This window comes from Rhinolophus hipposideros, assembly GCF_964194185.1.
Source record: "Rhinolophus hipposideros genome assembly, chromosome: 25".
NCBI classification, from domain to species: Eukaryota; Metazoa; Chordata; class Mammalia; order Chiroptera; family Rhinolophidae; genus Rhinolophus; species Rhinolophus hipposideros.
In genome coordinates, this window is record NC_138071.1 from 21,573,427 (window position 1) to 21,587,256 (window position 13,830).

Here is a 13,830-nt window from a genome sequence, read left to right on the forward strand (position 1 = left end):
TTAGTCCACTTTTTAATGAGCGGTGTGAGCCTCAGTTTCCCCTTTTGTAAAGTGGGCTTCTAATCAGTATCTACCTCACTGTGAAGATTAAATGCATTACACAAGACATTGATGAAAGAAACAGAAGACACAAATAAATTAAAAGACGTCCTGTGTTCATGGATTAGAAGAATTAATACTGTTAAAATGTCCATGCCACCCAGTGTGAGTTACAGCGTCAACCCAATCCCTATCAAAATTTCAGTGGTGGGGCGGCCGGTTGGCGCTGTTGGTTAGAGCACAGTGCTCGTAACACCAAGGTCACCGGTTCGATTCCCACATGGGCCAGTGAGCTGCGCCCTCCACAACTAGATTGAAGACAACGACTTGACTTGGAGCTGATGGGTCCTGGAAAAACACACTGTTCCCCATTATTCCCCAATTAAAAAAAATTAAAAAAAACCTCAAAACAAAAAATTCCAATGAAATTTTTCACAGAACTAGGGAAAAAAAAACAATCCGAAAATTCATATGGAACTACAAAAGACCCTGAACAGCCAAAGCAATCCTGAGAAAGAAGAACAGAATTGGAAGCACCATGATTCCTGATTTGGAACTTAATTACAAAACTACAGCAGTCAAAACTGGCAGAAAAACAACCTAAGTGTCCATCACTGGATGAATGGATGATGAAAATGTGGTACACATACACGTACATACACTGGACTATTCTTTAGCTGTAAAAAAGAAGGAAATCCTGCCTTTTGTGACAACATGGATGAACCTGGAGGGCATTATGCTAAGAGAAATAAATCAGAGAAAGACAAGTACTGCACGTTCTCCCTCACATTTGGAATCTAAAAAAAGCCAAACTCATTAGAAATAGAGATTAGAATTGTGGTTGCTAGGGGTTGGAGTTGCGGGAAATGGGGAAATGTTGGGCAAAGGGTACAAACTTCCAGCTATAAGACGGGTAAGTTCTGGGGATCTGATGGACATCATGGTGACTAAAGTGAATACAATACTGGAGGACATACTTGACAGTTACTAAGAGAGTAGATCTTAAATGTTATCATCGCACACACACGAAAGGTAGTTACGTGAGGTGAGGGCAGTGTTCACTAACCTTGCTGTGGTCATCACGGCACAATACATACGTGGAGCAAACCATCATGGTGCACACCTTAAGCTGACGTATCTTATATGTCAATAATACCTCAATAAAACTGGGGAAAGTGTTAAATGCAATACGGTGAGCTTGTGCAAGTGCCTGGCACTTAGTGGGCACTCAAGCAATGTTTCACGCTGTTCCTACTCTACAGGATGGCTGGCGCTGATCAGGGGACTCTGGCTGGGGAAGATGACCAGTGTGACCCAAAGCTGGCTTCATGATCTGCGTCCCAGAGCAGGGGAGCCTTGGGGAAGGGCCTCACCTGAGGGCCTCTGGGAAGTGATAGTGGACAGAACTAATGAGACAAAAGGCATTACTGTGACAGAACTTCTCAGCAGTGTGGCAACTCCAAGTTTAAAAGCAATCCAATAGAATGCCCAGAAAACCTTTCTGCAATGCTTCTCTACAAGAGCTGATAGGAGTTAGACCTCTCTGGCAAAGGACAGGAAGAAAATAATGTGTATTACTTTTCCAAATAATGAAAGTAGTTCATGGACATTATAGAAAATACATGGACATACGAAAACAATTTAAAATCACCCATAATCTGTCTCCCTTTCAGTCTCCTACCCCAAGATACCAGCATTAATGTTTTGGTGAGTTTTCCTTTCGATCTTTTTTTGAGGCAGATATTTGTATCTATATCTACATCTATATTTTTTTCTCTCCTTTTTAAAAAAACAGGATCAGCAAAATAATGCATATAATTTTGCACACTGAGTTTTCCACTTAATATTACATCATAGTCCAGTCAAAAATGAGATTTTCTAAAGAGTAACAAATAAACAACATCAGACATCGTAAAAAAAAAAAAAAAAAAAAAAAAAATTACATCATAAACTTTTTATCAAATAGTCTTTAAAAGCATGTTGAAAAAGACAAGCGCCTACAGTTATAACTTATACAAAGATTCTCATCGTTAGAAAACCATTTTGTGACAGAACATGTGGGACTGATCCTTTGCCAAACTCGTCCTCTTTGGCCCCAGCCTTCTGTCTTATCCTTAGACCCGCTCAGGCCTGGGATCGTTCAGTCCCAGGCCCACCAAGGAGCCTTCCCTGAAAAGCTGAGCCCCAAAGTCCAGAGGTAAAAGCAGAGAGAGCAGAGGGTGGAGGCCGTCTTCTCACTCACCTGTCTGAGGAACCGACTGTTGACAAGGTCGACCACAAGGACCTACAAGACGAGGAAAATGGACTGTTACTGTCACCAGGGTTTCCGGGACATAGTGACAGGGTCTTAGCCTTCTTCCTTCTTGGCACCCAGAGAGGCAGCTGGGGTGGGGGTGGAATGGGCCATTTGTGGTTTCCTGATGTTGGCACTGCAGCCACAAATGATAAAGAGAGGAGGTGGGGGGCAAGGGCTTTCCTGAATTGCACGCTTTCAACACGAAAACCGCAGGCTGGAGCATAAGCTGCCTGAGGCAGAGCCTCTCAGACTGCAGTGCATGGTTACTGAGGTGGGTGAAAGAGGGGCAAGGCGTCCTTTTTCCTATCGCACTTGACTCTGCCACTCCTCACCTAGGGGTCCTCCATCCTCCCTCCCAGATCCCCACTGGGCCTTGTCATTTCTCTTTATGGGACAGGAAGGGAGAAACCCAGAGGAGTGGATCCAGTTGGGGAGTAAATCACACTGCAGGTGCTACGCTTCCATTAGTCAAGACTTTTGGGATAAAACATCCGAACTCTCCCTCCTCAGACGGGGTGCTGAGACCCAGGGCCGGGACCAGGGTGAGGCAAGTGAGTGCCTGGGGCACAAAACTTCAGGAGGGACTCACTCGCAGGGCGATGCCAGTGCCCAGCTTTTGCTAGCAGGACCCTGAGGGTGAGGCCCTCACTGAGCACTCATTGTAGGGAGGAAGAGCAGCGGCCCAAGAGGGCACTGGCTCCTTCTTCCTCAAACACCCAGAAACTGAACTGAGCCATTTTAGGGACCCCCGGGTAACCAGACGAGCTCCTTGCAGCTCACAAACCCACACCTGAAGACCTGAGTCTGCTAGTTGGTATTTCATGGGGCCTTAGCACTACCTGGGCAGTTAGAGGACCCACGTGGGGGACCCAGGCTGAGTTTCAGGGCCAGGTGTGCCCCCAGGGGTTCAGGAGTGAGTGGCATCATCGAGTCCCCTACGGTTCCCTCTCTGACTGCTGGAAGTCCTCAGTGCCCGCGCACAGAGACTATTTAGAGGAAGGGGCTATGGCTAAATAACCCCAGAAATGCCAAGGAGGACTTTCCCACTTGGGTCTCAACCTGAAAACTCAGCACTTGACCATTAAAACCATTTCGGTTGTTGCCTTTTTAACCGATACGAGAAAGGACCTATCTGTAGGAGGAGAGTCTTGGCCAACTTTATCAGTCCAAACGAAACTTCCAATTCTCATGAGCTTTCATGCACTTTCTGCCCTGCATTGGACGTGGGAAGGAAAGAAGGACAGGCTGGACGGCTATTCATGGATTAAGTGTTTTTCACATCCAGGTACGTTGTTGTTTGCTTCCCTTCTCAATGGGTGTCAATGCCAGTGGGTTCATTCAGAGGGAAAACCGAGTTTGCAGGGATGGAGACTGGGGTGTGGGGGGGCTCTCACACAGACAAAACCTTGGGGTCCCCTGCTCCCCCAACATTGCTGGTTACACAGCCTCAGCCAGCAGTTCCCCTCTGCCCTCTGTCCCCCACGGGAAGGGAACAGGGACATCCCAGGAGATCACCTCTTCCAGCGGCAGCTCCCTGAGCAGCGGCAGTGAACTGGTGAGCAGCCCGATGAGGAAGGGGGTGGGCGAGCACACGATGTCAATCATGGCCGGTGGCAGGACGGGAATGTAGGTGTGCTGCCAGGTGAAGGGGTAGATGGCTGCCACCATCGCGTGGCAGCACTTGGACAGCGTGCTGCAGCCGAGAGAAAGAAGGACAGAAAGGGCCGACTCAGGGAGGGAGGTGGGCAGCCTCCATGGAGGCGGAGGAGAGAACTGTCTGTGCTCTATCCCAAAGGCGTGTTGGTCAGAAAAGGTGTCACGCTCACACCAGGTGTGTCACATAACCCAGTCCTGACACAGGTCACGCCGGGCACACGCAGCCCCTGGGAAGTTTTCAGACATGGCTAGAGGGACGAAGTGAACGCCCAGCTAAGTTTTACAAGAGTGCTTTCCCGCGTGAGCTACATTCTTGCAAGATTTGGACGGAATCATTCACTTCCTCCCCGCTTCCCCACATCCGTCTTCAAAACCAAACCGCAAACAACTAAAGTCTCTTTTCTCCCAGACAAGCATTGTGTTACTGAAGATGCTTTATATTCTCCCACCAGCTCTTTCTTTGTTCTCTTCCCCACTCTCTCAGCCAAGCGTGAGTGCCTAGGTGCCATCGGAGAAAACAGGACACCTGTTGAGCAACGTTGACCACAGTGTCCACTTGTACACATTTTTTTTGTGTACAAGGTGGCTTGGTATTCACATGGTGGCTGTCAGCTCCAAAAGGCTCCGTTTTGCGAAAGACACACTCATGTAGTTAGCCCCTGCCCAGAATTCAAAACTGAAATGCCAACATTGCAGAAACATGAGTGTCTCTTAAAGAACAAAGATCGTAATGTAACATTTTGCTGCCAAGCACTGAGCCTCACGAGTCACTCTCCACTGCTGCCTGCACTCGCGTTCAGTTGACCGAGTGAGTGGGTGGATTTGGGGTCATCGTTTGGAGGTTCAGTTCTACTGTGTGGGGACACAGTGATGACTGGGGCCTTCCGAGGCGGGTGGCAGCTGACTTTCTCTTCTTCCACACAAGCTTTCCTTATTGCTACCGTGTTTCCCTGAAAATAAGACCTAGCCAGACAATCAGCTCTAATGCGCCTTTTGGAGCAAAAATTAATGTAAGACCCGGTATTATATTATATTATATTAATTATATTACATAAGACCCGGTCTTATAGTAAAATAAGTCCGGGTCTTATATTAATGTTTGCTCCAAAAGACGCATTAGAGCTGATGGTCCGGCTAGGTCTTATTTTCCGGGAAACACGGTAAGTGAGGCTGCTTGCTTAAAGCAGCTCCCTTCTCTTATTCTAATATGCTGTCTCTAAAATACTACAGGACTGGAAACTTTGGGAGCTTGTTAGTTGCATCACATTGTGTTACAACTGCTACATGGTGTGCAACGTAAGAATAAAGTAGGGTCTGGTGAGGGTCCGTGGGCTCTCCTGTGACTGGACTGCACCCTCTTCTGGGCACAGGCCCCGTGAACAGCATTTCATCTGCGAGGACACCTTTTGAGTATTGCTCTGGTCCTCAGCTGTGCTCTGCTTAGGTACCGTTGCAAGGAAGTGGAGTTCTGCACAGATCAATGCTCCTTTACTGGGCCCCCATGATGTCAGGCACCTACAAAAGTTGTCATAAATGTTCCTGAGACCCGTTTTAAAAAATCACTTAATGCTGGCTTACTTAAGGAGAGAAATGGTGGATTAAAAGGTATTGGCTAGCAAGGGAAATCAGCCAGACAGAAAAAGACAAACATCGTTATGATTCCACTTAAAACGAGAGACTTCGGACAGAAAAATTCAGAAACAGGGAGTAGAAGAGAAGCTACCGGGGGCTGGGGGAAGGGACAATGGGGGGTTGTGGCTTCATGGACTCCGAGTTTCAGTTTGAGATGATAAAAAGGGCGTAGTAATGGATAGCAGTAATGGTTACAAACACTGCGAATTTACTTAATGCCACTGAATTGTACATTTAAAAATGATTAAATGGTGAATTCTGTTATATTTTACTACAATTAGAAAAATACCGGGGTGCCAAAAAAAATGTGTACAAGTGGACACTGTGGTCAACGTTGCTCAAGCAGCAGTTGGCCGTCATCAGAAGTGTCTGGACGCTGATGGGAACCGCTTTGAGCACCTCTCGTCAAATGTGACTTGTATTCATCTTTTGTTATCAGTATATATTATTACCATTTTAATACAGTTTTCCTTTCTTAAAATGTGTATACATTTTTTTGGCACCCTCTGTATATTCATGTAGGTTCCAAGCGAGTTCCTCTGTATCTAGCACCCCCCCTTAAACATCCTTAAAATATACATGAGTCCTCTTTTCCATCCCACCTGCATGGGGGACTCCCTGAGCCTAATAAGGGTAATGTTGAATCTTGTTCATTTGTCAGCATGACTCTCCTCACCTCCCCACCCGCTATCTTCGCAAATAATTATTCTCCTAATATTCACTGGAGGAAGGAAGTCCTGCTTAGGAGCACAGCGTCCATAGATGTCACTGGTATTTTAGTCCTTTTCTTTTGAATGATCACTTCCAAAATGAGAAAGACGCTACCCCAGTATGTTGTTCTTATCACTATAATACCTTCCTTATTAGCCGAGTGAGAGTGAGACAGAAAAGTTCAGTTAGGCCTTCCGTATACCAAGGAGAGCAATATCATTAATTTAGCCCCCAGCTTGGCTGAAATAATTTCAGTCTCTCTAAGGGTCTTCTCTCGAAGCAAAGAAACTTTTTCCCCAAGGCATCACTTTCTCCCAGTTATTCCAGAATGTTAATACTTTTAATGAATCGCTTAGCGTTTGTGTTTTAATTTCCTTGATCTATGTATCACTGAATGTACAGCATTTACTTTGTTCCTACGGTTTTTTATTTTAGGACTCATCTATATTCACTGCAGCCAGAGCTCCAAGTTGATCTGCTCACGTCTCCTGGTTCTGAGGTCCTGACTTAGAAAACTAGAAGATTAAAATATCAACAAGAATAATTGTGTCTAGAGCAGCCTTTTTCAGACTATAGTTTGCAACCCATTTTATAGAGTCCTGAAATAATTTTATTGGGTTGTAATTAGCATTAAAAACAACAACAACAAAAGAATAGAAAATAAGAGTTTTCTGCATTTTGTCATTTGTAAATAACCACCTATCTATATCTGTGTGTGTGTGTGTGTGTGTGTGTGTGCGGTGTATGGATTGACTATTTCTCAGTGTGGACTGCAGTAAAAAGGGCTTGATTTGGACCAATGATTTGGACCATTGGGGTGGGGGTGGGGAAGCAGGTAGAGAGTGATGGTTGAGTGGAAATTTCATGTTACGTATTTTACTGGGATGTTGGCTTTCATTTCCCAGTGACGAGAGAGAATCCCTTATAAGTGACTCCCTCCAATCACTTGGAATGAAGCCTTTTGCATGAAACCCATCTCTTTTCATAGCACATTTCTTCTTTGCTCTGCTGTTACGGCACGTTGTGTCTCCTCGTTGACACCCTATGCTGCCCTGCAGTATGGAGGGGGTCCCCCAGAGGCCAGCTGAAGGGACTGAACCAACTGGATGAGAAACACGTGTTTTAGAAAATGATACGCAATGCCAGTGAGATAGGGCGGGTGCAGACATGCTACAGAAAGAAAGACAAAATTCATTCAGTTCACTGGAGTGCAGTGCGCTACAGGACAACCACGTTCAGCTGTGCCGGGGGCAAATGATGACAACTCGATGGGTAACCTGCTGGCCATGCAGGCAGGTGTTGCCGCTTTTGACTATTGTTCCTAACAAGTGCTTTTTGCTTGTTTATTTGCTTTTTTACATAGTCCGACTCTGTTGCAGCTGGATGCAAGTGTTTCCACACCTGGTTTTCACCGGCACCTCGCTGGCGGGCGCTCAGGAAGCACGTGACAGGCAGGCCATGATGAGGGGGGCTCATTCGTCGTGCCTTCTCGCCCTCCTCAGCATTCTTACACACAGAAAAGCCTCTTGAAACACTAGGAGGCAAGGTCAAACTCTGCAAATAATCCGTTAGTGGCAGCTTTTCTCCAAACATAAATAGTAGAGAAGAGGGATTATTGCGAGTGCAGCTGAGGTGTTTTTCTCAATCTCTGTGGCAGGTGTGAATGAAATTCTATCCCCTGACTTGTGAGGCTACAGGAGTCCCCCAGGGGGGTGGGCGCTTGGGGCTGCTAGGGTCGGTGGTCTCTCAGGGATGTGCAGAGGAGTCTCTGGTTCTGGGGACGCTTGGCATGGCTCCACAAGCACTGCCTTCCTGACACCTGCTGGTTGGAGGGGAGGCAGTGTTGTGGAGGGAGGTCCCAGAAAGACAGCCGGAGCAGCTGGCTTGCATTGCAGTGGGGGTGGGGGAAAGGAACACCAGGGACGAGGCTGTGATTAATTTGTACAAAAGTAGGGGAGGGAGGAAATGCCCCAGGGGGCATTTGGCTGGGACAAAGGGTTAAAAGCTGGGCACAGTGAGAAGGGCTGGGTCCCAGAATGCTTTGCTCTTTGGTGGCAGTTCCTGGAGACATCAGGAAGCACTAGTGAGTGCTGACGTTCTCCTGGAGAAAACGCTTTGGTTCTGGCGTGACCCAGCCGCTGTGCCATCCATGGGGTTACTGTGCTCAGCAGCCTTCCAACTCACCCAGAAATCAGTAAGAGTTAAGCACAGAGCTTCCTCTAAGATGCCACCAGGAAAGTAAACGATGAGTTTCCTGAGTTAGACAGACACCCCAGGAATTGGAAAGAGGAGCCTGTCAGTATCCTTTAGTATCCCAAGCAAAGTGCCTCTCCTACCAGTGCATCGTTCCCAGGAATAGGAGCAAAAGGTGCACTCTGGTCTGGTGCCTGGTGAGACGTAGTGGGAGGTGGGTGTCACCATGCAGTGGCTGCCATGTTTCCATTACTGTACTTTTAAACCGTGAAGTAATGTGTCAACGAGTTGCCAAAGAACCCAGGCTGGGCCTCAAGAAAACTGTGTGATCTCAAGGTAAAGCCCTTAACTTCTCCGGGCCTCCGATTCCCCTTCTGCAAAGTAAGGAGCGTGGACTAGGTAATTTCGAATGTCCTTCCAGCTTTAACGTCTACAAACTACGAATCTGTAAGACAGAGAAAGCCAGGAGCTGGAAATAGCTGACACTGAAAAGAACCAGTGCTGGTCCTGGAAGGTAATTCCAGGGCTCATTAGCAGAGACAGGACGGAAGAGCAATGGTGACATCTCATGCTGAGAAACTAATAGATAAAAGTGGGAGTGGTCTTGAGCTGCAGCAGCAAACCCCCAAAAGACTATAACACAAAGCCAGGGAGGGATTTGACTCAGAGAGAAGAGCTGGAATGTTTCCAGCCCAAGATTCTGTTGTGATGGGTTTAGAGTAGAAGACAACAAGTCGTGGCTAATGCTAGTCTCTAAATCTTGCTCCAAATGTTATCTTCTTGGTGTTCATATGCAAAAATGAGTAGTTAATAATTAATATCTAATCCGACTGATGCCACTGTGTTACTAAAACTGCATTTTTCATAGGACTTGGCTGAGTTGAATGTATGTGTCTCTAAGACTGTCACCCACTCTGAGGACCTGTGAACTAGTATTTTGGATGCCAGATCACACAGATGGCAGCTACTCACACTGTCTGGTAGGCTTGGGCAAACCCATCTGCCTAGAGAGGGGCACACTTACAAACCCAACCTTTTTCTCAGAGAGTCAACATTGATGGGTGTAACTGATTTGAGATGGGATATGGGACCCCCGTTTAAGCTTATGGAAACTGATGAAAAACGAACCAAAAGGAGCCCACAAAAGAATACACAATAGGTACACAGCTACTTAGAACTTATCTGTGTGGTTCCCCATAGGTCAAAGCCAAGGTTCAAAGATTTGTCAAGATTTGACCACCTAATTCTACTTATCATTAGTCAACGGTCTGTCATTCAGCTCCTGATCTCATTGCACTGTAAAACTAAATAAAAAAATAAAAAGCAAATTTCTTGAATGTTCAAACTCTGTCCCATCTAAAACTTTTGCACAAATTTGTTGATGTGCAGCTCTGATTTTATCATTGAACCTGGTCTAGAGATTTAGCCCAAACGATGGGAACTGAAATGAATAAACTAAAAAATAAAAATGTTTATCATCAGGGAAATGAAGAAAGTGGTATAGGGAAATATTTACTTAGGTTGTTATGACAACAGAACAAGCCATCACAACAACATTCTTTCTTTTCCATCTGTCAGACTTTGGCTTGACAGAGCCTTAAGAAACACTCAACGTCCACCCTAAAGATCAAAAATGTTATTCCACATGGATAGATTTTTGGCTCAACTTAAAACCCTTTTATAACTCCTACAATATTTGCCACAACTCCCTGCCATTTCCTCTTGCAGTGGGCAGACTCACTAGTGATGATGAGAAAATAAATTGTGTGGTGGGGGGAGGGTGCTAATGCAGGCTAACGTCCACCCTGGGATGTCACAGGGCTGCTCACTGACTGTGTGGCATGCCCTGTTCTCATGTGCTGCTCTGTGGCATTGAAAACATCAGGGCTACGGACGGAAATCAGAAGAATGAGGAGGCTTGCTTCCACTTCTAGCTGGACAGGGCTAGAAATTGGTGCAAGTGCAGTGGGGAGAGAATTGTGCCAGGGCAATGAGGATGAAAGCGCCAGCTGGAGCTTCGGGGGAAGCCTTTCTTCAGAGCCTTTTCCGGGTCAGATAACTGGCAGCCAGCCACGGCCTTCCAAGCCCTGTGTGCCACGGCCTGGCCAAAGAACCCTCAAATCCCTATAGCGATTTTCCCAGAAATGCGACAGAGCTAGAACACAGATTTCTGATAATAGAACGTATCTGACTGAGTTGCAAGAACCTAGAATACAGGTCAAGCCGTCACAAGAGCCTAGGCTGGAGGCAGCATTCCAGCTGTGCTATTGTTACTCCCAGGAGGTTACCTCACGCTGTGTGTTTTCTTCTCTTCTGGCCTCAGAGCTCTGTGGCCTTTATTTGTTTATTTTTCCACCTCTTTAGGTCTGCTTGGAACTGGGGTTGGATGGAAAGATAATTTATTGAGCAAGAGAGAGAATACTCTGAGCTATTTGTAACAGGAAAAGCATGGGCTGCCTCTGGGGACGAGACACCAGAGCCCTAGAAAGTCAGTTCTGAGGGGCCTGGGCACAGACAAGCCCTTGTTTCATAAATGAGGAGGCCTAGGGCCAATCGCTGAGGATGTTTGGGGTCCCTCCCTACTCCAGGAAGGTGTGATGAGAGATAAACATGCAAGTCTGAAAGTTGTAAAGAGCCTAGAAGGTAATTAAGGTATTTTACCCACACACCATGCATGCACGTATGCATTTAGTACTGCACCATGGCCTGGCTCTGGACCCAAGGAGGACATCTCAATTATCCACATTCCTACGTCTCCTCCTCCCCTACAAAAATCCCATCTCCTCAGTGCCCCACATCTGGCAGCCGCTGCAAAAGAAACACCCTACGGGCAATAAGTGCCTTATGGTGAGACCCGCTTCCAGCAGCGGCAGCTGGCATTTTACCCCTCTGATGGGTGTTTGCTGTTGAAAAGACAAAAGTGCTAAGGAAGAGTGCCAGGCACCACAGAAGGTGGGGTGAGCAGAGAAACCCCGAAGTCCCTCCAATCAGACCACAACGTGACTCTCTCCTCTACAAAGCTGCCCCAGCAGGGGGTTGGGGCTGGGGCAGGGTCCACTCACAGGGATGGGTGCCTTAGGTTTCCGTGGTCTCTGATTACAGCAGCCCTGTGAGAGGGGCTGCCCTGGCGTCCTGCCTGTCAACCCAGAAATCTGTCCAGGGACAAGACAGAGGTGGCCAAGTCCCCTCCCAGACATCGTTGTCCTAAGCACGTCCTGGGTCTTGGTGCCCCTGGCCTCTGACATCTGCCTCTGCTGCACCTAGGGATGCATTTGTCTTTGAGGAGCCTCCCTCCATTTCTGTTCCCACCTTCTCTTTCATTGTACTTTGATGAGGTGAATAGGTGATACTTTCTGTTCTCCTTCTCCCTGGAAGCTTGGTGGGGTGGAAGTGGGGGTCCCTGATTGGCCGGCTTCTCTCCAGCCATGCCCATCTCCTCAAACATTTCTTCAGGAGGGACCCTCCCAGAGCCTAACATCTTTAACCCAACAGCAGGGCACTGTCTGCCTGTTTGCCCCCATCACGGCCCCTGGTGGGCACCGGGTTTACTCCCCAGCCTTCGCTTCTTGCTTAGGACTTTTGGACATCATTCTTTGCCTTTCCCCATAGTCAAGCCTGAGAATCCACAGTGGAGAGAAGACGGTGGGGCGTGGAGAGGGCCTGCAGAGAACACAGGCAGTGCCCAGGGCGCTGATGAAATCCGATGCTGCTCACTGCAACGTTATTACTCATCCTTTGCTTCCAGGACCCCAACCTTGAGAACTCTCTGGTCTGAACTCCCCAGGGCCCAAGGAGCTTGGAGAGCTGCCCAGTGCCCAGCACTGGCGGCAGGCTCAGAGACAGGGCTTGCTTCCTGAGCAGACAAAAGCGCCCAGGGAGTACAACACTGATACTAAAAGTGAAGAGTGAGCTGAAACACAGGGTGGGGGTGGAGAGGGAATAGCCAGTGGCTGCTGCCCAAAGAGGGACATCAACAGGGTGACCCGACAGGCTCGGCGGGGGGAGCGGGCTGGAATCCGTCCTGTACCATGCCTGCTGATGAGCTCCACATTCAGACATGGTGTCCTTTCCCTTCTTCTTTCCCTTTTCTCCTTCCTCCCTTTTGTTTTCCAGACTTGAGAGGCGTATTTCCTCCTAAACCACAGTTCTCTGATTTTTGTGTTTTTGGCACTTCTTCTTTCCAGATTCACTTCTCAGCTGGCCTCAGGCACTTCTCCGGGACGGCTGGCCCTTCTTGGGCCAGGCGCCACATCTCAGCTCTTCCTGGAGCTGCAGCTGCCACTTGTGCCTCTGCCCTCAGTTCCCAAGCGAAGGAGGCTCTGCTTCAGTATGTTGTAATGATGGAAATGCCAGGAATTCTTTTTAGAAGTTCAGAATTACCCCAAATTCCTAACCGCATCTCCATCCAGACCTTCTTTCATTTGTGACATGACTCTTGGAAATCACTGAATGTGAGCACTAGGGAGTGGGGGGCTTCCTACAGGGCGTGTGTGTGTGTGTGTGTGTGTGTGTGTGTGTGTGTGTGAGATTCTGTGGGGCTGATTTTAATACTGAAGGAAAGGCATGTGCTCTTCAGCATGAACCGGGCCCAGCCGCTCCCAGAAGCAGTGGCCCTTGGCCCAAAAGGGTTGGCGGCTCTCCCTGTCCATGAACCGGGCCCTGCCCATCTCTGCCGGCTCACTTCCCACCCCGCTTTCCTCTCTCTGCTCAGCTGCAGGGAACTGCTCGGCCTCCTCTCCTGCCCTTGCACAGACAGCTCCTTTGGTGTCAGACTCGGGGAGCTCGCCGGCTCAGCCCGCAGGGTGCACTGCCTCTTACCACACCTCACAACGTGGTACGGGGGTCTGTCCCCTTCTCTGTCCCCCTGCTGGGCTGACAGCTCCTTGAGGACAGCTCTGTGTCTTTCCTTGCCCCCAGCACGTGGTACAGTGCCCAGCACCGAGCAGAAAGAGTGAAAAGATGCCAGCTCTGAGCTGCAGGAGCCCTGCTGGCCGTGCGCCACGGCTGTGCTCAGAAACCTGCCATCTCAGGCACCCACTGACTCGCACTGTCAGAGCTGCCTGAGCAACCAGCTGTCCTCTGGACTCGGAACGGTCCAGGGCGGCCTGTCATTCAAACACTTGAGCAGAAGTAGCCGAGCTTTGTACCTGAGCTTGTCTGCGATGAAGATGACCCTCCTTTCCAGAAGCAGGGAGGCAAAAACACAGAGCAGGTGACGGACGCTGAGAGAAGAGAGGAGAGACTCAAAGTCCACGTGTTCGAGCCGGGAGTCCAGCGGGCGGGACAGCTCCATCACCTGCCGG

The 13,830-nt window shown here is 48.3% G+C and overlaps 1 protein-coding gene across 4 annotated transcripts in view; it reads right to left on the minus strand.

Moving 5' to 3' along the window:
* The window catches only part of DENND2A (DENN domain containing 2A), a 76,401-nt gene that overhangs the window by 5,218 nt on the left and 57,353 nt on the right, over nucleotides 1-13,830 (minus strand). For all 4 annotated transcript variants that reach the window (XM_081038416.1, XM_081038415.1, XM_081038414.1 and 1 more), the window contains 3 exons: nucleotides 13,675-13,823; nucleotides 3,851-4,028; nucleotides 2,282-2,323 (listed from right to left, as the gene is read on the minus strand). In XM_081038416.1, coding sequence (XP_080894542.1) covers nucleotides 2,282-2,323; nucleotides 3,851-4,028; nucleotides 13,675-13,823 — 369 coding nt within the window. The remainder of the gene's footprint in view (nucleotides 1-2,281; nucleotides 2,324-3,850; nucleotides 4,029-13,674; nucleotides 13,824-13,830) is intronic.